This window comes from Pogona vitticeps, chromosome 1 (genome assembly GCF_051106095.1).
Source record: "Pogona vitticeps strain Pit_001003342236 chromosome 1, PviZW2.1, whole genome shotgun sequence".
Lineage (NCBI taxonomy): Eukaryota > Metazoa > Chordata > Lepidosauria > Squamata > Agamidae > Pogona > Pogona vitticeps.
In genome coordinates, this window is record NC_135783.1 from 355,082,530 (window position 1) to 355,107,296 (window position 24,767).

Sequence of the window (24,767 nt, forward strand, 5' to 3'; positions counted from 1 at the left end):
TTTTTGTTTGTTTTAAATCCACTTTCTTTCTTTTCTGGGTTTCATGTAGTTTATTGTCAAAATCCATCTAATTATTCTGTGAATGAAATGCTGTCAGTTTCGGGGGCCTCTTCTATTGTTTTCCTCATGGCGGATTCGTGGTGACTTTCTGTAATGCCTTTGCAGTGCTGTCAAGGCCGTAGCGATATGGGCAAATTGGAAAGAAATACAAACTTCGAGGTTTGTATTTCGAGGAAAGCAAAATTAAGGAGTGGGAGAGAGTGAAAAAGGGGATGAACCAGTGTGGCATGTAACAGATATGCAAATCTTTTCCCTTGGTTTATCTTTGTGGGTCTTTGTGGGGTATTAATTTATCTCCTTGATTCAAATTGCCCCTACTTAGTTAGAGCTCCATGATAAAAGACAAAAATGGGAGGGACCTAACAGAAGCAGAAGACGTCAAGAAGAGGTGGCAAGAATACACAGAGGAATTATATCAGAAAGATTTGGATATCCCGGACAACCCAGACAATGTAGTTGCTGACCTTGAGCCAGACATCCTGGAGAGCGAAGTCAAGTGGGCCTTAGAAAGCCTGGCTAACAACAAGGCCAGTGGAGGTGATGGCATTCCAGTTGAACTATTTAAAATCTTGAAAGATGATGCTGTTAAGGTGCTACATTCAATATGCCAGCAAGTTTGGAAAACTCAACAGTGGCCAGAGGACTGGAAAAGATCAATCTACATCCCAATCCCAAAGAGGGGCAGTGCCAAAGAATGCTCCAACTACCGTACAATTGCACTCATTCCACACGCTAGCAAGGTTATGCTCAAAATCCTCCAAGGTAGGCTTCAGCAGTATGTGGACCGAGAACTCCCAGAAGTTGTGATGGCAAGAGGAGAAGGGGACGACTGAGGATGAGATGGCTGGACAGTGTCTGCGAAGCAACCAACATGAACCTGACACAACTCCGGGAGGCAGTAGAAGACAGGAGGGCCTGGCGTGCTCTGGTCCATGGGGTCACGAAGAGTCGGACACGACTAAACGACTAAACACACACAGTTGGAGAGAGCATAATTTTAGTTGTGCTTTAGTTATTGCAAAAGAGCATTGCAATTATAACTGCTTATTTGCAACCCCTTCCTTTTGAGTAGGAGCATGGTGGGTTTCCCAAGATAGACTTCTTTTGCAAGAAATGTCAAGAAAGCCTGGATAGTTTTTTTCTGTCCAGCCCTGGTTGCTTTCACTGAGACATGTAGACGTTGGATGGTTTCTGGGTCTTTAGAGGAGCTGAGGGTCGTTCTGGATGATCTCGTTGATCTGTTGGTGTGTTTAGATGTATTACAGAGCTGCAGGAGCATGCTTCCAGCTAAATGCATCTTGTGTTTTTCTTTTCTTTTTTTTCACAAGAAAAAAACCCCAAAAAAACCCTATTAATCATAAAATCAAGAGAAGTTGTTCAGCAAGAGATATGAATCTGCTTAGATTTTAGAAAATCCAAATGAATCATACAGCTGTCTCACTCGTGGCAACTTTTATTTCATTGTATTTGCATTTGCTCAGATGATTAATGTTTCGTGTTTGTGACCGATCGTCAGTGCTATGATATGTTGCCTCTCCAAACAGTTGAGACACCTGAAGAAGGCAGAGGTTTCTTTTCTCGGTATCCAGGTAGCAGATGGTGCCACATCGATGGGGTGAGATGGATCCAGAGCAAAGCAGAGTTAGGGAATATCTGCTCAAATTGTATATATATGCATAAATTTCCTCTGTTACTGATTAAGTATGAAGAAATCTGGGATCCTACCCATTGCATTCCAAATATTCAATAGGGTAAAGGTTTCCTTTGGCATTTAGTCCAGTCATGTCTGACTCTATGTTGCGGTGCTCATCTCCGTTTCCAAGCTGTAGAGCCAGCATTTTGTCTGAAGACAGTTTCTGTGGTCACGTGGCCAGCGCGCCTAGACACGGAAGGCCCTTACCCCTTCCCACCGAGGTGGTACCTCTTTATCTACTCGCATTTTTACATGCTTTCGAACGGCTAGGTTAGCAGGAGCTGGGACAAGCGAATCCCTCCATCGCGTGGATTCGATCTTTCGACGGCTGGTCTTCTGACCTTGCAGCAGAGGCTTCTGCGGTTTAACCCGCAGCGCCACCACGAAAGTTATTGGCTGGGAAAGGAGGCTTAACTAGGATTAGGCAGTTCCTCCCTATTTTCCTCCTCACCTTCATTTCCACTCCTTTCTCTCTCTCTCTCCCTGCCCTTTCTTCACAGGATCTAGCTCCAAAGCGCTACGATTCCAGATAGGGACACAATTCAGCCAAGTTGTATTGATAAAGGCTGACCATTTTGTTGGTGGCTGAAGGTGATCTCGGAAGCCCTTAGTTTAAATATTTGCCCTTCTGATTTCCTGGCCTTTAAATAAAAGAGGTCGAAATAAATAAATAAATGCATATATTCATTTATTTATTTGCAAGATTGTTTAGCCGCACCATTACCAGTGGTATCTGAGTGGCGTACAACAAAATTAAAACTTTAAAAACATTAAAAACCTTAAAAGTAGGCAATATTTTAATAATATGCCCTATATTAAAAACAGTCATTAAAGCATTAATATTTTAAAATTGTTGGGTCTTTGTGGGGGGGGGTCTGATCCGTAAGAGATCACGGGCATGGAAAGATGGCCAGATAGTTAGTTCAATTGAAGCGATGTGCTTTTTCACCTACGTGCATTTTTAGCTGCTGTTACTGTCTGACAAATGCGTACATTCTCATTGAGATCGACCCAGCCCTCAGTGATTCTCATTGTCTTATTTTTTTAACTTTCTCATTTAGTCATTTATAACTGCCTAAAAGCTCCATAGGCCCAAATATATGTTTCAGTTTCATACATACAGAAATGGAAGGCGGGCGAGAGAATCAACAGTACTAGCTATTTATTGGTTGGTTGGTCAATTTGCTGCCTGCCTTTCTCCCCATAGGGGACCCAAGACAGGTTTCAACAGAGGTCCAAACAGTGCTAGGGCTGGTTCAGTTTGGAAGTCCAGACTCACATGCCAGAATCCTCCTCCATACAATAAAATAGACAGAGGTCCCCCATCAGAAAAAAGACAAGGTAATCAGGCTGGGAGCGTCCCCCCATTGAGCGAAGAAAAAGTGAGAGCATCTTTTCTAATGCTACAAGTTGTCACGATGAGCGAGTTTCTAACTGGGTTTCCTCAATGAAACGGGTTAGCGACTGTTTTAGGACAGATTTTAAACAGTACTTGTTCACCCAGCAGGAGAGATGTGAATTTCACAGCCTCTCACTCTCAGAAAGAAACCAAAAGGAATTGCATTTTTCCTCTTTCCAGCGCGATGTCTCTGCATGAGATTTCTCTTTCCCTTGAGAAATCTCACTGGAAGGAAGCCTTGCCCATCTTCTTGAAGTTTCATGGTCATATTTTTTTACTTTTTCCTTGGAGAAGTGCCAAGGTGCATAGGATTGTCACAGTTCTCATAAAGATTGGCATCCTTCCTAGGAAGCATTTGCCTGCAACGAGTAGCCCAAACGCCCAGCTGTGTAGAATGGTTACTATCCTGGTGCAGAAGGGCATCTTGACAACATAGGGCCAAATCACACAGGCCATTTGAATCATGTCAATTTTCTGCTCCATGTACCCTGATACATATTTATAGTCACATGGTGTATAAATTGCTGGGTGCATTCACACAGCTGTCTTTTCTTTCGATGCATATCTTGAACTTTGAACAGGTGAGGCCACGTGTGCCAACCCAACAAAACTGAGTCATTTTCCATTCTGTTTCAGGAACACACTGCCCTAAATTGTTTTTTGTTGTTAAAAAATACATAAATGGTATATCGCTAAAGTAGCATCTAAAGTTGTGTGAAGAACTTTAGAAGGCAATATTGGAAGATGTTTCATAATGCAAGGTTTTCCCTTGGTAGTTAGTTACTTGTTTTCAGGGCACATTGTTTCTTTCTTCACAAGGTGGGGTGTTTCTCCACATTGGGAAGGGACAGGCGAGGACGTGTGTAACAAGGAAGTGATGCAGCATTAAACTCTTGGGGGAGAGAATACCAATACATCACTTAGCATTTGAAAAAAAGATAAAGGGAATAAGCACAGTGGCCATGCACTGCCCATGGCGGCAAAAACAAATAGGTGCAAACTAAATCGACGGCAACATTCACGTATGTCAAACTGAAATGGATAGAAACGATTTAGGGATCAGATGATTTTAAAAAGCCCCTGTCGTTGAGGTTGAAAAAACTCAATTGGTTGGCCATAGGAATCAATTTCAGTTGTGCGTCATGTGAATGGAAATTCATAAAAGAATTTAAATAACAGCAGAATCAATGTAAGTATGGTTCTTATGGTCTGTGCTACTGTGTCCTAAGATTCATCAGCAAAGGCCAAAGAAAACATCTAACCGTGCAAGATTGTTCAACTTCCTGTGTAGGAAGGCATCTTTCCTGCACAGGATTCACTAGAAAGGACATTAAGCTACAACTGGGTGGAACAAGTACTTTGTGTCTGTGTGTGTGTGTGTGTGTGTGTGTGTGTGTGTGTGTGTGTGTGTGTGTGTGTGTGTGAGAGAGAGAGAGAGAGAGAGAGAGAGAGAGAGAAGGAGAGAGGGAGGAAGTGAAGGAAATTTGTGTGTGTGTGTGTGTGTGTGTGTGTGTGTGTGTGTGTGTGTGTGTTTCAGGAAGCCAGGAAATCTTGCTGATGTGGGTGAAGTCTCAGTAGGTATGAAAACTGGAAAAACTGAAAAATTTTGCCAGTACTCCTTATGCAATCTATTGTTAAATTATGGTTTAAGCCAACTGTTTGTTTGTTTGTTTGTTTGTTTGTTTGTTTATTTATTTATTTATTCATTCATTCATTCATTTATTTATTTATTTATTTATTTATTCACTTTGTATCCCATTCCCATCCATATCACTGCACTAATCTGGGCGGATTATAGCACATAAACTAGAAAACCAACATAAAAATTGAGACATTAAAATCAATAATAATAATAATAATAATAATAATAATTTATTGTCATTGTAAGTATATACACATACAACGAAATTCACAGACACCCAGAGACCAGACACATGCACACACATAAAATTCCCAAACACTCCCCACCCACTAAAAGTCCCCCACTAAAAATACAAACATCTACACCGCAGGCCAAGTTACACAGTCCAACTAATTATTCACTACTGGTGGTCTTTAAGCTGATTATTAATTGCAATTATAGCTCTGGGATAAAAACTATTGAGAAAACGTGTGGTCCGAGTCTTAATTGTTCTATATCTTCTGCCAGATGGTAACAGTTCAAAAAAGTTATAAGCAGGATGGGAAGAGTCTCTCAGGATGCTATGTGATTTCCTTAGACAGCGGGATGTGAAGATGTCATCCAGGGTTGGTAGCTGGAGCCCGATGATATTCTGGGCAATTTTAATGGTTCTCTGTAGAGCTTTTTTGTCCGCTACAGAGCTACTCCCAAACCATGCCAGAATGCCATAGGTTAGGACACTCTCAATGGTGCTACGATAGTATGACAGAAGCAAATGCTGAGATAAATTTAACTTGCCGAGCATTCTCAGGAAATACAGCCTCTTCTGTGCCTTCTTCATTAGCATGTTGGCATTTATAGTCCATGAGAGGTCCTCTGAGATGTAAGTACCCAGAAATTTAAAACTGCCAACTCTCTCCACTTCCTCACCGTTTATGTACAGTGGTAAATGTACATATCTCTTCCTCCTAAAATCAATTATGAGTTCTTTAGTTTTTTTGATGTTAAGTGTGAGATGATTTTCTTTACACCAAAGTATCAACCTTTGTACTTCCTTTCTATAAGCAGACTCATTGTTCTTATTTATGAGCCCCACCACTGTCGTATCATCCGCAAATTTAATAATTGCATTGGTGTTATACAGTGGGGTGCAATCATGTGTGTACAGGGAATAGAGGAAGGGACTTAGCACGCAGCCCTGGGGAGCTCCTGTACTTAGTATCAGGGTAGAAGAATGGTGAGATCCCATCCTTACTGACTGTGGCCTATCTGTCAGAAAATCCTTTATCCACATGCATATCTCCTGAGGTAATCCCAGGTTGATCATTTTAAAAAACAACCTATTTGGTAGAATGGTATTAAAAGCAGAGCTATAATCCACAAACAACAGCCTCGCATAAGTTCCCTGATGTTCTAAGTGGCTCAATACAGTATGGAGTACAATAGGGTTAACTCTTTAAAAAAAAACAAGAACAGTTAGCACCAACTAATCTCACAGGAAAAGAGGGGAGAGAAGAAGAGGAGGGGAAAGAAAAAAACAAGCCGTGGGGGAGGTGGTCAGCTGGGGTCGGTGTGGAAAGCCCAGAATGGCTTTAAAACGGGATTGGAGGGTGAGTCTCTAGTCAAGTGGATGGATCATACAGGACAGGGGGCTTCTCTGCCGTTGCCCTCGTGGCCTTCGGGTGGGCTTCCTGTAAAGGTATGGGTAGCCACTGCGTGAACAGAGTGTTGGATTAGATGTGCCTCTTTGAGCCAGGGCTGTTCTCATGTGTTTGCTGTCCTCTAGGGTTACCTAGATGTTCAAATCTATAAAGCCCCGTTCACAACCACAAATTCTGTACCAAGGAAGAGATGGTATATACCGACACATAAATGCATCCCCCACAGTAGGCACTGTAGGGAGGGGGGAAGGCTGTTTCAAAGGGACCCAGTCGGTGGACTCTCAAGTTCTATCTTTGACTGTAAGACCGCTCGGATCCATTTAGACTTTCTCGGTACTAACCATACCACGTTTACTTCTCTCCTTTTCTTCTCTTTCCTCCCGTCTCCTTTTGCCCCCCCCATTTGAAGTTCCACCCAATCTGACCGTCCCCCAAGAAAAGTCGCCCTTGGTCACCAGAGAAGGAGATACGGTGGAGCTGCAGTGCCAGGTGACGGGGAAGCCCAAACCCATCATCCTGTGGTCCAGGGCGGACAAGGAGGTCCCCATGCCGGATGGCTCAATGCAGATGGAGAGTTACGACGGGATCCTGAGGATTGTCAACGTCTCAAGAGAGATGACCGGGACTTACAAGTGTCAAACGAGTCAATACAATGGATTTAACGTCAAGCCAAGAGAAGCTCTGGTCCAGCTCATTGTACAGTGTGAGTCCATGTGTCCCGTTTTCTTACCTCTTGTCGCAGTTGGCTTACATTGTCGTTTTCTGGGCAGGTTCTTCTCTGGAGAACTTCTCTTGTCCGTTTGCGATCAATCTGCTTACCAGTGTCTTAGGATGTGAACTTTGTGACCCCTCTGAATCGGCCAGAACCTTACACAACATTGTGTGATCTTTAGGGAAGGGTAAGTCCCAGACAGGCCAAAGGAGGCGCCTGTTTTGTCTGGGACTACTGTATCAAAGCATCTCCAAATGTGTTTAGGTATTTTACTTAGCATTGTGCGCTTCTCTCAGATTGTCTGTGTGGGTTTCTTTTTTAAATGTCTTTGCATAGCATCGCAGTCAATCGATTTAAACCTAGCAATGAGATAAAAAATATCAGAACACATTTGGGTTACGCTGTGTGGTTGGCTTCTTGGTTTGCTCGTCTGCTGGTTTGTTGGTTTTAGACGGCAGTTTTCTCCTCATAGGAGGACCATTGGCCTGCCAGAAAGGTTTGCATGCATTGTGCTTGTGTTCTCAGAGAGGCTGTGTTCTGAGTAAAGGCTAAATTCAGGGATATTACTTTTGAAAGCAGCCCAAGTCTACAATGGAGCACTCCCAATCTTCATGGTATTTTGAGACAGCAGTTCTGTAAAATTATGTCAGGGATTCTTCCATTGGCCTCTTGGCAGAGTGTTTGATTGTATCTGAAGGGGGATATCTGTAAATGGAGAGACAGTGCTTCGATGAAGCAGGGGGTCACTTAGATCTGATTTCTCCATAAATCTCCAAAATCGAGCCTTTGCCTCCACAGTGGCACCATCACATTAGCCATTTGCCTGTTGTCTGATTTTGATTTCTGGACTTCATTAAGACTTCACTTTGGGAAAATTATATGCAAGGTCTCCCTCCAATTTCCGCTCCGGTAACTGACGTGGCCCGTAATACGTGCAGATATTACAGAACAAATGAGGGAACTTGGGGTGGATTTACGATCTCAGGGAGGTCTCCTTTGGCTTGTGATTTTACATGTCTCGTGTGCATTGGTGATGTGTAAGGAAAAGGGACCAGTTAAAACAGGAGGAGACCTATGGCTGTACCAACAGCAGTGGATTGCCAACCAGGGAGTTGTCTTGGGTGAAACTGGATTTCTGGACCCGGGGGGGGGGGTCCAGGGAGGTCTTCTTTGGCATGTGATTTTACAAGCCAAAGGAGACCAGTTGAAGCAGGAGAAGACCTATGCCATACCAACAGCAGTTGATTGCCAACCAGGGGGTGTCTTGGGTGAAACTAGATTCCTGGATCTTTTTCAGTTGGACTCTGCGCCTGGTGTCGGTTGCCCTGCCTTAGATTGTATGTCTTGGGAGAGAGCTATGGAGTGTGATTCACAATTCCTTGATTGCTCAACGGCTTTCAGTAGCAAAGCCCTTGTATCTATCCTTTGGGAGCATCTGTCTGAGTTTAAGAAGATGGGAAGGTCTGTTTTATGTGGCTCTGGTGTTGCGGAAGAGGAGGGCCCAGTGGAGTTTCTACAAGGGGCCAGGCTTAACCCCTGTGCTGTTGAACACGTCTCTGAAGCTCCAGAGCGAGGCGGTTTGGAGTTCTAGGATCCAGTAAGCTCGTCACACCCAGGTTGAGCTGTGCTTTCATCTTCGGGATCGTAGAATTGTAGAACTGGAGGAGATTCCGAGTGTCATTCGGTCGACTCTCATGTCAAAACGATCCTGCCAGGTGGCCGTCTGTCCTCTCCATACAATCCCCATTGATTACCTCGCAAGGCCGTCCTTTCCACTTTTAAACAGTTCTTCCTCTCAGGAAGTTCTTCTTCATATTTAGACAGAATCTTCTTCATTGTCGTTTGGATTACTGACACTTCCGGTGTTAACACAGGGAGCGATAGAAAACAAATTGGCTCTATCTTCAGGTTTATAAATTATGATTATTGTGTCACTTTTCCGTCTTCTCTTCTTCAACTCTGGCTCCTTCAAGCATCCACCGTGGGCTTGGCCCTCATACCTAGGAATCTGTGAATGGGCTAAGTCACCGCTGGTCTATGGTCACGTGCCGGATGAAGGCCAGGAAGCCAGAGCTCCATCCAGAGAAGACCAGATGCGTTTATAGGCCACGATGTTTGAGTGATGTTCAACCTTCAGAACTCCTGAAACCCCTTGGAATTCATAACCTGGGACACGGGTGGCAAGCTTTTGGTGCTCCAGACATTTTGAGCGATCATGCTCACAGTCCTTTATCATTGATTATACAAGCTGGGGATCCTGGGAGTCGTAGTCCAAACATCGGAAGCACCAACAGTTTACCATCCCTGAGGTCTTATGGCTTCTCCTGGACGTGTCACTGTTTAGGCGGGTCCCAGTGATGTTGAGTGCCTTCTGCTGTGCTCAGCTGATGTCCCAGCTGTAGCTCCTTACCTTAGAAGGTGTACTCTATTCCCAACGGTCTTTCTCTGGCAATCTCTAGATTAGATCAGTGCAGTACATTATATGTAGACTGCCTCTGAAGACAGTTTGAGGAATCTAGTGAACACAGCATGGAGTGGCCTGACTGATCTTGTGGTCCAAAAGATCTAAGCCTAGGACACTTCCTCAGGACCAGCTGCAACAGCGGCCCATGGGTTTCCGGGCCCAATAATAAGTGTTGCCCTAGGGCTGTGGTTCATGACCCCAACATTTGAGATAAATCTGTTCCTATCATGAACTTGCCCATACAGTAGTGCCCCGCATGACGACGATAATCCATCCCAGGAAAATCGCTGTTTAGCGAAATCGTCATCATGCGAAAACCCTTTCCCCATTGGAATGCATTAAAACCCGGTTTAATGTGTTCCAGTGGGGAAAATACCTTGTCGTCCAGCGAAGATCGCCCATAGGGAAGCCATTTTGAGAGCACCTATCAGCTGTAAAAATGGCTGCCTTGCGAAGCATGGGTCTGGAAAACACAGAGCAGCCATTTTGCGAAGCCGGAAAAATCATCGTCTTGCGAACAAACAGTTCATGAAGCACGGACCTAATTGACGTGCAGCAAAAATCCCCCATAGGAATGACTGTTTTGCGAATCGCTATAGTGATCGCAAAAAGTCATTGTCATGCAGATTTGTTGTTTAGCGGGGTCATCGTTTAGCGAGGTACCACTGTATCTTAGTATGGACATTTGAGATCCTCTGAATATGATTGAAGGCTGATGGCAAGAACATTGAGGGGTGGGTGTGTTGTCTTGTTTTGCTGTTGTTGTTGTTGTTGTTGTTGTTCTTATTGTTGTTGTTGCTCTTCTCGTGAGATGACCAAAGCCTTGGAGCCTCTGCTTCAGGATCTGTCCTTCCAGTGAGCACTCAGGGTTGATTTCCTTCAGAACGGATAAGTTTGTTCTCCTTGCAGTCCAGGGGAGACTCAAGAGCCTCCTCCAGCACCACAATTCAAACGCATCAATTCTTCAGCGGAAACATAGCCATTCCTTTGACTGGTGGTTTTTCTGCTCCAATTAAATGCGCATTTCCCCCCGTATTAGCTGGCATGTTGAGGGTAGGAGTGAAGGCTGAGCCATTTGCCTCCTCTCACTCACATCCCTGTCTTGCCTTGCAAAACGATGCTGATTCTCAGCTGCAGATCGGGATCTTCTCTTGAAGGGAGTGCTGTCGGTTTAAATTTTACCCCACCTCTATTTACTTAATTTATATACGGGCCCATTAGCGCAAAGCACTATTCTGGGTGGTTTACAATGTTAGGTAAAATAAAACGCAACCATAAAGAATAAAATCATTGATACAAATGAGCCTCGTGGCACAGTGGTTAAAACGCTGTACTGCAGCTAAAACTGTGCTCACGACCTGGGGTTCAAATCCCAGGTAGCCGGCTCAAGGTTGACTCAGCCTTCCATCCTTCCGAGGTCGGTAAAATGAGTACCCAGCTTGCTGGGGGGGCAATGTGTAGCCTGTATAATTAAAAAATTGTAAACCGCCCGGAGAGTGCTTGTAGCACTATGGGGCGGTATATAAGTCCAATAAATAAATAAATAAATAAAATAAATAAATACAACGATCAAGCAGTTAGATATCGCGATCAAGCAACCACGAGATGCCTTGTTTCCCAACAAAGGACAGAACTGGAGGAAACAAAGCCAAGCGGGGAGACCTCTTTGAAAAGCAGCATTTCCAGTAGCCTTCTAAACATTCAGAGGGAGGGAGGAAGGAGGTGCGGCTCAACTGGGAACTGGTTCCACATTGTGGGTGCCACAGCTAAGAAGGCCTGGCTTCTTTCTTGAGGATGATTTCATGGCCACCCGGAGGAGCGTGGCTTGTGAGGATCTGGTGGTGCAGGTAGATGACCTTGAGAAACGGCGCTCCGACAAGTACCGTGGTCCCAAACCATGGGCTTTATAAGTATCAAAACCTTGAACAGGGACACAACAGGTAGCCAGTGGAGGTGAGCCAGAACTGGGGAGATATGGTTAAACTTGCTCATGCTCACCATCTGTCCAGCCACCACATGCTGGACCTGCTGTCGTCTCTGGGCCAGCCTCAAGGGAAGCACCACATAGACAGGATTACAGTAGTCAATCCGGGAGCTAACTGAAGCATTCAACTAGCATCCTGAGAGCTCCCTTCTCCAGGTAGGGGTGGAGCTGGGGGATGGTAAAGGTTCCCCTTGACAATTTTTGTCCAGTCATGTTCGACTCTAGGGGGTGGTGCTCTTTCCCGTTTCCAAGCCATAGAGCCAGCATTTTTTGTCTGAAGACAATCTTCCATGGCCACATGGCCAATGCGACTTAGACACGGAATGCTGTTACCTTCCCACTGAGGTGGTCCCTATTTATCTACTCGCATTTGCATGCTTTCGAACGGCTAGGTTGGCGAGGAGCTAGGATAAGCGACGGGCACTCACTCTTTCGCGTGGATTCAATCTTATGACTGCTGGTCTTCTGACCCTGCAGCACAGGCTTCTGCGGTTTAGCCCGCAGCGCCACCATGTCCCCATCCAATTAAAGGCTGACCTGCAGTCTAGGAGTCTGCAGAGATGGGTCTAGAATCACTCCCAAAATGTGAACTTGGCCCATGTGCAGAAGGACTGTGCCATCCAGCCTGGGGAGAACACACACACACACCTTTTGGGAGGGGGGGGACCTCACAGGGGCAGGTTCTCCATCTTGTCTGGCTTCAGTTTGAGCTTGTTAGTCCTGGAGGGCAGCAACCGGCTGCTCCGAGAGCTTCGAACGACAACTCCCAGAGGCCCAGCCATCATGGCCGCTGACCAGAGATTCCGGAGCCCAAAGCAAAGCTTGAAGACGTGCGCCGACATCAGTCTGTTCTGGGAGAAAACGACCGAGAGAGCCCAGCAATCCCCCAAAGACAGATCGATTGGTCATAGCAACTTGAGCTTTCGGAGATGAGAGCATTCGTTCCTCTCGCTGTGTCACATTTTTCTTCTCAGTGGGAACCTCTCCGGGCGCCTGTTGCTTGAGTTACTTCGCAAAATGCCAAGAACATTCGTTATGCTAAATGCTAGCGCTATTATTTATTGCAGATCATCAACCGTTGTAAGGACTGGTCTGGAATCCCAAACATGTTTAGGTGGCAGTTAAAGGCCCACTGCACTTGTTGGCGCTTACTTCTGAGTAGGGAGGCCCTGTAATTAATGCCCTCCTTTTCAGTCAGGCAGTAGGAATGGACGAAGGAGCCCCTAAGGATGGGTGGATGGATGCTCCTGCTGTTGTAGAGCTTTGAATTTCTGGTTCAATTCCTCTAGCTGCACATCAGAAGTGCAGGGATTCACAGAGGAGAATGAGCTTCACGTTTCCCAGTTTAGTCCACCCTTCTCATCCACCGGCACTTACTGCCTCAATGACTCACTCGGAGACCTTATTTGGAGAAATAATAAACATGTTCTTACAGTTGAACAGTTTAAACAGCAAACTGAAAACAAATGTGACTGCTTGCAGCAACAGGCCTCACCAGACCGACCGACTGCTCCCAACAGACTAAAAGAGAGGGAAAGAGAGACAGAGCAGAGAGGCGGGCCTCTCTTTGGAATTCAGAGGCAGGGAAGGAGCAATTGGTTAGTGCTCAATAGATTGACAGTCACCCCAACCCAACCTGCCAAAGGTAGCGTGCAAGCTTGCAAAAAAACACCAACGGCTGCTGACCCTGGAACTCAGCCAGCCAAGGTACAGCTGGAGTCAGTCTTAAAAGAATCCCGGGTGAGCGCTCCCGTCCCTTTGGCATTCCCGGAATGATTTATGCCAGGTGGCCCATCGCTGTCTGAAGGACATTATTCCAGGGTGCAGTGCAATCGGTGACCAAGCAGACAAAGCCCCCATGACCGACTTCCTCACGGCCGATCGCTAAAGCTAGGAAGCTGCTTTCCAAACAATGCGAAGTGTGTGTGTGTGTGGGGGGGACCACCCTGTTGTGATCCTCAGATGTTCTCATAAGGCATTCCCTCCCCTGATAGCCTGCTGGCTATGTGTCACTGTTGATCCCTCAGATTTTCTGACGGAGAGCTCTTGTCCTGTCGTTCAGAGGAGCATGCTGGAGACCATGGGCAGAGAATTCTAGTTGATTCAAAACCAACTACAAATCCTTGGATTTCACAGGATGATGTGACAGTTCAGGTGGTCTCGGATGTCTGTATCTATGCAACACGTAACACTCTTGTGTCTCTGTGAGCCTGGTCACGTTTGCCCACAGTGACCTCCTTTGTGGACGAGAAACCTGCCGTAGGTCCATCTGAAGATGGCTCGGCCAGTTCTTAGAGGCTGGGGCTGGTCTCCAGCAACACCAGCGTCTTCTCATTCTGCAAAGGGAAGGCTTGGCCTGCGTAGCAGGTTGTACCTGCTCGTTCCAGGGCCAGATTCACCTGCAGATTTCCTCCCTTCCCTTTGAGGAGACATCCCTCCTCTTTCACCTGAAGATTTCCACTGGCCTTCTTTCTCCATGCTGGCAAATGTCTGGAGGTGGCCTCCGTCAAGGCAGAAAGTGAAACCAATCAGAGGGTTAGGGGTTGTTTATTTGGGGGGGGGGGTCAAGCATTAAGAAAGATGCCGACAAATTGGAGCAAGTTCAGAAGAGGGCAAGCAGGATGATGATGGGTCTGGAAACCTAGGAGGATAGACCAAAAGAGCTGGGCATGCTTAGCCTTGAGAAAAGAAGACGGAGAGGAGAGTACTTTGCAAAGACTTGAAAGGCTGTCCTACAGAGGAGGGGGCGGGATCTGTTCTCCATCGTCCCCAGAGTGCAGGACACGCAACCATGGACTCAAGTCACAGGAAGCCAGATTTCGGCGGAATATCAGGAAAAACTTCCTAACTGTTAGACTAGTGCAACAACAGAACCAATGACTTTGGAGGGAGGTGGCGAGTGATCCAGCCCTGGAGACCTTCAAGAGAAATTTAGACAAACCGCTGGCAGATCTCTCTTGATATGCATTCCTGCCTTGAGCAAGGGAGTTGGACTCGTTGGCCTTCGAAGGGGCCCCCTTCTCATGCCATGGTTTTATGATAATGAGGCTGATTGTGGATCAGACCAGAGACCTCTCCTGTCAAGCACTGTGTTCACTGTGTCGGATCAGTTACTTATGGGAAGGCCACCACCAGGACAGGAGGGCCTGGGCACCCTCCCGCCTCATGTTTACCAGCCGGACATGCTTACCGCCCCTGATACCGGAAATGATACCGTATGCAGCCATCTTGGCTAAGAACCGCAAACAGCCTCACCTCCGTGAAAGGTTTTGTTTTGCTGTGTTTAAACCAAGCCAGCCAGATTTTCCCGAAACTGCTTGCAAAATAAATTAACAAAGTGGAATGGAAAACACAGGATATTAAAATAATCTGATACATAAATGTTTCCAGCAGAGAGAATAAAAGGAGATGAATGCTTTTTGTCTCACGTTTTCGCCAAAATGTGCTTTGAAGAGCCGTTCCTGCTCAGCCTTGAACCGGGTCCATAAAGGCATCTCGGGATGTCTGGTCCGCAACAGTTTTGTTGATAGAAGCTTTTTTATTTGTTTGTTTGTTCGTTTGTAAGCTACTTTTCTCCCAGTTGGAGGTATGCAAAGACATCTTACTTGTTCACGCAAATAATACTGGAAATTATGATAAGTTACAGATAGAAAAAGCAATTAAATTGCAACGATCATGAAAAAAAGAGACCCCATCAAGTCCTGCAAAACATTTGGAACTGTAAAAGCAAACTGAGAAAACTCGAAAGCAAAGCAAAACCAAAGAATTCAAACATTCCAAAGATTCGGACATCGCTCTTCGAAGTCTTGGAAGCAGTCAGTCCTCCACTGTCGGTATGTTTTAGTAATGATAGGACACAGGGTTTACCAGAGAGAGTTGGTCCTGATCCAAGGGCTGCAGAGGCTGAGCAGGGCGAAGGCTGGACTCTCCCTTAAATGTATTGGACATTGTATGCTGGAAAGTGTTGGAGTTAACCCAGAGTTCCCTCCTTCCTCTGAATTCAAAGAGAGTCCTGCCTCTCTGCACCTTTCCTCCCCCCCCCCTCTGTTGTCTGCTGACAGCCTTAAGGCATCTGTTGCTGAAAGCAGTCCTGCTTGTCAGTTTGCTCATTGCTCTGTTCAACTGTAAGTAATGAAACCGTTCGTTCTCTCTTCTACTAATGTCTCAGAGTGAGTTATTGAGATTGTAAGGGCCAGTTAATGAGAAAAGAGGGGTGGCCTAATCTGGAGAACTTGGAGATATTCTGCTCTGTGAATCCCTCCACTTCTGCTGCACAGCAAGAGGAATTTAACCAAAAATTCAAAACTCTGCAACAGAAAGTTCTCTTGGGTAAGTCCTGTTAAAATGAATGGTGGCTACGTGAGATTTGGCGGTCTCATGCAGCTTCCATTGATATACGGTGGAACTTCTCAGTGGATCATGCCCATTGGCCACTGCTCTTGCAGGGTAAAGGACACAATAGAACACAAGATAACGATGTCCCATGTGTGCCTGGAGATGGCAACCGTTGCTCTCCACCACCACCCACCCCTTCCCTCCCCTCACTTCCATGCTAATGAGGCTCAGGAAATAAAATCAAAGAGACGCTCTGTCCAAAAGCAATTTCAAGCGCTCTTCTTTCCCCATCCTTGGGGCGGGCACTTGGAGCATAAAAATGCCACCAGGCACAATGTAATCAGATGTTTACATCATGTACCTTATCAAGCAATGCTATCCAAAAGGACAGGAGGTAAGTTATGGCTGGGGTGCCTGCCCAGAGTTTATGTGCTATCATTTCCCTCTGACACTCCAATATAAAAATATGGTTTATAACAGCTATGGAATGGTGGTGAGACCAGCAGGAAGGAAGGCAAGCAGGCAGGCAGGCAAGTAGGCAGACCTTCCTTCCTTCTATCCATCATCAGCTCCTTCCTTCCTTCCTTCCTTCCTTCCTTCCTTCCTTCCTTCCTTCCTTCCTTCCTTCCTTCCTTCCTTCCTTCCTTCCTTCCTTCCTTCCTTCCTTCCTTCCTTCCTTCCTTCCTTCCTTCCTTCCTTCCTTCCTTCCTTCCTTCCTTCCTTCCTTCCTCCCTCCCTCCCTCCCTCCCTCCCTTCCTTCCTTCCTCCCTCCCTCCCTCCCTCCCTTCCTTCCTTCCTTCCTTCCTTCCTTCCTTCCTTCCTTCCTTCCTTCCTTCCTTCCTTCCTTCCTTCCTTCCTTCCTTCCTTCCTTCTTCTCCCTGTCTGTCTGTAATCCTTCCTTCCTTCCTTCCTTCCTTCCTTCCTTCCTTCCTTCCTTCCTTCCTTCCTTCCTTCCTTCCTTCCTTCCTTCCTTCCTTCCTTCCTTCCTTCCTTCCTTCCTTCCTTCTAGCCATCAGCTCTCTCCTGGATTTGATCTCAGGAGAGCCAGGGCCCTCCTCAGGGCAGTCTGGCCATGTGGCAGGGTGGTCAGTGTTCAATCCTTCGCTCACTTGATCTGAGCTCTCTCTCTCTCTCTCTCTCATTCTGAGCATTTTGTGATGTGAATAGAGAGAGAGAGACAGAGAGAGACATCTATCCTCAAGAGTAGCTCATAGCGCAAGGAAGAGTGATTCAAATCCAGAAAAAACAGCCAAGCCTACACAACAGTGTGATCGAACTTCATTGCAACCTCAACATTGCCTGAATACTTGTATTCCAATAATCTTTTCTACAAAATAGGCAAAATCTACTTTTACTCTATTATTATTATTTATGTATAATATTGTCATCGAAGGGACCAACAGGAATTTGACCCAACTCCAGGAGGCCGTGGAAGACGGGAGGGTCTGGCGTGCTCTGGTCCATGGGGTCACGAAGAGTCGGACATGACTGAACGACTAAACAACAACAACATGTATAATAGACAAACCAAGGACACCCAATGCAGTCTAGTAAACAGAGTGCTGTGCTTGGGCTCTGGAGAACAGGGTTTGAATCCCCACTTAGCCACGGAAACCGAGGGTGTCGAACTGGTAAAACCACTCCTCATATATCTCACCCACCTTGAAAGCCTTGTGAGGGTCTGTATCAGTCGGTTCCGACTTGACAGCACAGAAGATCCACAAACAGCAACAGTGGGTACTCTTAACGTACACAACCAAGCACCAGCTCCCCAGTGCTGCCAGAGGGGACGACTGGCAGCCACTGCTCTTACTGGTGTAACAGGTTACGCTCCTGATATGCCACCCTCTAAGTCTAGAGAGAATGGGAGCCCCTTTAAGGGCTCCAGCAAAAAGCAAACGGGGCGGTGGTCATCCTCTTCCCGGTCGCCAGGATATTCCTGTTGCTTCTAGCGGTCTTGTCAATGGCTGCACAGGTATATTCAGCCAGCCAGGAATCCAGATGTTTTCCCTTTCTCCAGCATGACACTCACCCTGTGCGAGACCATGGGCTGCAAGACGGGAAGTCCAGGCCCACAGGCAGCCACGCCGTGGCATCCGCTTGGTTGACTTTTGGGATTCACTGCTCGCCATGGTTCTTATTGTGTCCCGGTTTGGATCTGCGTTCTTCGGTATCTTGTGTTGTGCCTTATTGTATGCCTTAATTGTGTCGATCTTTAATTTAAATAGGGATTCCCAGTCAGAATCAGCTGATAGCGATGCTGGTCGGGTTTTCTAATGAGTGCAATATTTAAGGGGTGGCTTTACAAACACGGCTTCCCCAGTGAGCGTTCATGGCTGTGCAGGGATTTGAACCCAGTCCCACAGAGTCCCAGTCCATCACTCTGTCCACTACACCATACGGGTTAGTATCATTCATTCATTCATTCATTCATTCATTCATTCATTTATTTATTTATTTATTTATTTATTTATTTAACTTATATGCCGCCCACTCTACCCAAAGGTCTCTGGGCGGCTTACAACAATTAAAATTCAATTAAAATACAGTGGTCGTAATTGACTAGATAGGCGGGATATAAGTACAATAAATAAAATAAAAATTAAAATAAATAAATAAAAGATAAAATGATTAAAATACAATTAAAATAGATACTCTAAAAAATTGCCATCGGGACCCACAGTTGATGTTATTTCGATTAAAAGCCCGAGTAATATGCAGAACTTTAGGAGAAATGAGCTCGACAGACAGACAGAGAGAGATAGAGATAGAGATAGAAAGAGAGAGAGAGAGAGAGAGAGAGAGAGAGAGAGAGAGAGAGAGAGAGAGATACTCTTTACCTGGAATGCCCTGAAAAGGGAAAAAAGGGTTGCCATGAGTCTTTGTTCTGGACGATGGACACAATTTACAGAATGTGAGAACTGCCAGATTTGGTAGGGGAAATTGTCGGTCCATGCAAAAGGCCAGGTTGGGGCAGCTGGCTGCTTGGTTGGGGGGGGGGTCACCAGAGAAAGAATCCGTGGTGGAAGGCCTGGAGAGCCACGGCTGCAAATCAGCATCCGTACGATTCATCGCTTCTTAATACACGCAAGAGGGTCGCTCCATCTCTTTCCCGGGAAAAACGAATTAGCTTTTCGTAGAAAAGTTTGCTGCAGCCTCTGCTGCTTTGTTCGTCTCTTCTGCCCACGAGAGAGCCAGCCCCCGACCCTGCCTGTGCCGCACAATTCCTATCTCCATCCTGTATGATGATAAACCATTAATATATCTATCTCGTTCCTTTTCCCGCTGAGGGGAACATCAACCCTTTGCTCCAGACTCCACAGACTTCACAATGGCTGGTCTGTGGGCTTTTGTGAACCACCTCAATGGCCCTGGAGCAGGAGATAAAGCACACCGCGAGCGGCCGGAGAAGGCACATCTTGGCAGGCTGCTCTATGCCCATAAAATCAGCAGCGCCTTGGCTCGGCTTCCAGATTGCGTCCAGAGCGGGCTGCCCTTTTCTGGCCAACCACCGTGTCGGTCTCCAAGGCCTCGTGGAAAGAACTGCACTCCTACAATGACACGGACTATTACTCCGGCACGGATACACTTGCGAAATCAGGATAAGTGCCTTCCAGCAAGTTTCAAACAAGCACTAAAAACAAAGTGTGCTGCTTCTATAGCGCACTAAATAGCGCTATTTCCCATAGCGCTTCAAACTCTCTTACCATTTAGCTACGAAGGCTACACATTTTCCCCTCCACAAACCAGGTACTCAGTTTAACCACCTTGTTCATTGGCTTCTCACCGATTCACAAAGCTCCACCTGGATTTTGGGGCACGGGGGTGGGGGTGCAGCATGCAATCTGCAGCCAACTACCTGAGTCTGTCAGGACAGAACTCATGTCATGAGCAGAGTCCTGACTGCAGTACTGCACTTTAACCGTTGTGCCACAAGACTCCCTGCATACTCTTCGTGTAGTAAGGTAAGGTGCAAAATGGTCGCATGAGCACATCCAGGAAGGGATGGCAGAGAATTTTCTGCAATTCAATTAGGAACAAAAGCACCTTCTTTCCAGCTCTTAAGCTTGGGGACAAGCAGAAACATACCTTGTCTCGAGAATTCGCTCCTTTGTGAGGTCTGTGAGCGATTTTGCAGAAAGAAAGCACGCACCCGACTGAGCCATCTCCCACTGCTGCTGCTGCTGGTGGTCTACATGGAATACTGACAGGGTTGCCCTCTCGTGTTCCTGCTGTGGCACAACTTGGTGAGCTCATGGCCTTGTTTTGTTAATGGTAATCAGGATCTGGGCAAGATACTCCCCGAGGAGGCCCCCAAAGAGAGGACTCTCATCTAAAGTTAATATCAAGAACCGAGTAACTATTGATTAACATCAGCACCTTGGAGAGCTCTCTGCCTGTGCACATCCGTTGGAGAGCCCAGCCTCCCGGAGGCATTTGCGAAGTGGTGTAGAACAATTTAATTAATTGTGCCGACACAGGTTATGACTTTCAGATTGATCTGAGAAGCTTGGAGGTTCACAGCTGAGAAGGTCGGTGGGCTTCCCTCCCGTGGAAGGAGGGGAATCGACTTCAAACAGAAAAAGAAAAACCTTCTGGGATCATCGAGATAAAAACGGCTGGGGAAATTCACGGCATTGTCATTGTGTAATGCACAAAAGGCCCTTGGCTGTGGAGGATGCCCCCTGGGACGGATGGGCCCGGTCTGCATCAGATACGCAAGAGAGCGCCGGGGAAAGTACAGAACCCTAAAATGGGCATCAGTGATGGAGTCGGAGAGAATCAGGTGAAGCTGAAAGGATCGCCAGAGAGAACCTAAACTGGGGAGATGCATGAAGAAGGAAGACGAAGAAGCTTGATGAATACCCCATGGCAAGGAGAAACAGCCTGGTGGGAGCTGAAATGGGGGACGGTGCTTCTTAAATTATTACTTTGGAGTCAGAAGAACCACACGATGTCCTATCACCCTTCTGTGTTTAGAGCACCCCAGGATGTGATTTCAGGAAGGATCTATAGTGGGAGGAGAAGGTTCAGATGAGGACCTGAGAAGTGAAAAATAAAGAGATGGAATCCCTCATTTGGTGTTATTAATGGCTGTGGACATTCAAAGGCTCGGAGCGTTTCGCCCGTGAGCCTCTTGCCATCTATTTTGCTCTCTCACATATTTCATAAAAGAACCTTAGGTTCTTTATCTCTTATTTAAGTCTGCACGTGTTTGAATAAAAATGGATTAAATGCAATCATTACCCATTCCAGGTAACAGGACTCATATACTGGATTACCTGCAAAGAGGTGCATGCCAGTAACTCAGGAAGGGTAACAAAGGGTTTTAGAAGAACGTTGTGGCTTTCAAGTCATACGTTCATCCTATGCAGGAAGGTAGTTTAATGCTGCCTCTTCCCCACCCTTTACACACCAGGGGACCTGCAAATAGCTCAGGGAAAAAAATGCAGCACTTTGAGGAAGTAAGAAATAATTGCTAGAGAGTGATGCCGAGGTCAGAGGGAGGAATAATAGAACCCCTTTCACCGGGAAGATATTTTTCTGATACTGTTAAAGACTAAACTGTAGTCTTGGTTGGATTGGCGGTGGATTTTGGTATGAACAAATGACATACCGGTTGAGATCCTTTTAATGCAATCACACTTGCAGAAGGCTGATGATGTCATGGCAAGGGTGATGACATCATCAGCCTTCTTCAGCTTCCTACTTCCATGTGATATACCTTCCGATACCTGTTGTACTGCCCTCTCACTGTCTGTCTTCTGTTTACCAGGCTGATGCATGGTTTCTAGCCTTTTAACAACTTTGTTGCGCTCGTCTGGACATGATCCATCTTGGAGAACTGGGCCTCGTGCTCTAAGCATACCCCACGGTTTGCAGAATAGAGTGGAGCCGTCTGCTCTCTTGTCCCAGACATAACCCTTCTATTGATGAGTCTCAGGTTCAAGAGATGCCTAGACAATGGGACTTCCACAGTGATGCTGGCCAGAAAGAGGCCATTTTCTTCTGGGCTCAACTCTGCATCCAAGATCTTCATGAAAAGACCCATGCAGTAGTGCCAGTAGAGCCGTTCGCTATGGTTGCTAGTTCCAGCTTTGCAAATAGGAAGCAAAGAGGAGGAAGATCAGTAAGAACACCCTGGACATGAAGAGATGATGATGATGATGATGATGATGATGATGATGATGATGATGATGATGATGATGATGATGATGATGATGATGATGATGATGATGATTGGACTACAGTTCCCAGAATCCCACAGTCCAAAATGTCCACCACTGTGTAGTCCAAAAGAAGGAACTCTGTGTGTTTCTTTAGCCATTTAGCCTTAGTTTAAAGTTTAAAGGGACGTGGTGGCGCTGCGGGCTAAACCGCAGAAGCCTATGCTGCAGGGTCAGAAGACCAAGCAGTCGTAAGATCAAATCCACGCAACGGAGTGAGTTCCCGTCGCTTGTCCCAGCTCCTGCCAACCTAGTGGTTCGAAAGCATGCAAATGCAAGTAGATAAATAGGGACCACCTCGGTGGGAAGGTAACGGCGTTCCGTGTCTAAGTCGCACTGGCCATGTGACCACGGAAGATTGTCTTCGGACAAACGCTGGCTCTATGGCTTGGAAACAGGGATGAGCACCGTGCCCTAGAGTCGAACACGACTGGACAAAAATTGTCAAGGGGAACCTTTAACCTTTACCTTTACTAAAGATCCTCTGGTTCTGAAAAGTGACTAAATATCAAACTTTGTAATCCTCTTATTTTTGGATCTATGTCCTAATAATGCCAACAGTGAATGCTTGTATTGCAGCCAAAACTGTGCTCACAACCTGGGGTTCAATCCCAGGTAGCCGGCTCAAGGTTGACTCAGCCTTCCATCCTTCCGAGGTTGGTAAAATGAGTACCCAGCTCGCGTTGGGGGGGGGGGGGGAATGTGTAGCCTGCATCATTAACTTGTAAACTGCCCAGAGAGTGCTCGAAGCACTATGGGGCAGTATACAAGCAGCACGCTTTGCTTTCCTATTTCCTACCAGCAGAAGACCTGGTTGAACAACATTTCCTCTGCTATTGTTTCTCTGGTACATTGCACGTTGAGGGGTGGCTCTTTGGCTTTTTTTTTTCCATTTTTCCTCCTTTTTCTTTTTGATTCCCACCCATCTCGGATGCTTTGAACCTTTGCAGCAAATCTAGCACTTTTCTGCCCCAGGCGGGATCCCTTAGGAGCTATTTTGATAAATGAAGTAGCAGTTGAGAGAAAAGAAGAGAGAGAAAGATTATCCTTTTGAATTCTTTTTTTTTTTCTTTCTCGCGCTCCGTCTCTTTCTCCTCTTTGATTAATTGCTCTGTCCTTCACCCTTTGCTTCGGGGGTTTGACTGGACTCGAAGGAGAAGCCATTAGCTGGGCATCTCCCAACTGAAGAGTGCTGAGCGTAGAGCGCACCACACTGGCCAGTTGACAGAGCTCCTGTCCTTTTAAGAGAAATGTATCAGTGTCTTCTGATAGAGCCGCGGTTCCCAACCTGAGGTCCTCAGATGTTGTGGAACGACCGCTCCCAGAAATCCTGGCTGCCACAGCTAGTGGTGATGGCTTCTGGGCGTTGGAGACCCCCCTGTGCTAGAGGAAGACCAAAGCAAGACCACTGAGGGCAGAGTGGGTCCCCCTGTGAACAGCTGCAGTTTGCTTGGCCCCCTTGTAAGCCGAGACCTCTTGAGAGGTGGTTATATCTCTCCAGTTGTGCTCAAGAGCCTTATGCTCGGGTCTAAACGTACAGAGGGCTCTCCCAGGGTCTTCTTTCTCGTCACAAAGGAATGAATGAATGAATGAATGAATGAATGAATGAATGAATGAATGAATGAATGAATGAATGAATGAATGAATGAATGAATGAATGAATAGGGATTGCAAATTGATTGCTTGCTTGATTGATTGCTTTTTTGCTTGCTTGCTTGCTTGTTGCCCAACCTCATCCTTAAAAGGACCTAGGATGGTTAAATCCTGGTAAGATAATCTGCCAAGGGTTCTCCAACCTGCGTTTGCCTCCCCAACTCTCCCCATGTCAGAGCGGGAAGACAAGCGCTCCCTCCAACGCCATGTTTACCCTGAAATCCAGCCGTGAGAAACGGGTGCTTCTTCCCTAGGCACATGTAGAGACAGACCAACACACAGAGGGAGAAACCATAAATAGGCTGTGCAAGGAAAAAGAGACATATAACCCATCCTGTGCTGTTGCGCGTGCCAGTCATGCAAGTGTTGTTTGCCCTTCACTGTTCAACCTTCCCAAGTCCTAGTTTTCTTCCAAAACCAAAGATGGGTTTTCAGCCACTTCCAGTTTCATTGGTTTCATCCTTTGGCAGGCGTGCAAAAGACCTGGGAAGGTTCTGGTGCTGGAAAATTGGTCTCCGGATCCAACAAGGCCAGATGGGCGGGGTATAAATCAAATCAATCAATAAACAACCACGGTCACCCTTCAGAAGAGCAAATTTCTGCAAAATGCTGCAGATGGCAATTTGGGACCTTCTACGCTCATTCCAGAGGTCCTGATTGGGCCACAGTGACAAATGCCTTAGCTGCCTCCCAGCCGGATTGCTGTGAAATGGTCTACATGGGGCTACCTTTGGAAAGTGTCAGGAAATTTCAGCAGGTCCAAAACACAGCAGCCAGATTGCTGACTGGGGCTGATTACAGGGATCACCTAGACCCCCCTGTGGCAGCAACTCCACTGGTTGCTGATCCATTTATGGGCACAACTGAAAGTGTTGGGTCTAGCCTATAATGCCCTAAATGGCTTGGGTCCAAATGTCTCCCATTATGAGCTGAATGAGGTGCCGAGATCATCAGGAGA

General features: G+C 46.3%; 1 protein-coding gene across 2 annotated transcripts in view; it reads left to right on the top strand.

Moving 5' to 3' along the window:
* MDGA2 (MAM domain containing glycosylphosphatidylinositol anchor 2) overlaps positions 1-24,767 on the top strand; it is a 504,154-nt gene that overhangs the window by 324,242 nt on the left and 155,145 nt on the right. For both annotated transcript variants that reach the window (XM_072986938.2, XM_072986939.2), the window contains exon 8: positions 6,844-7,137. In XM_072986938.2, the coding sequence (XP_072843039.2) occupies positions 6,844-7,137 (294 nt within the window). The remainder of the gene's footprint in view (positions 1-6,843; positions 7,138-24,767) is intronic.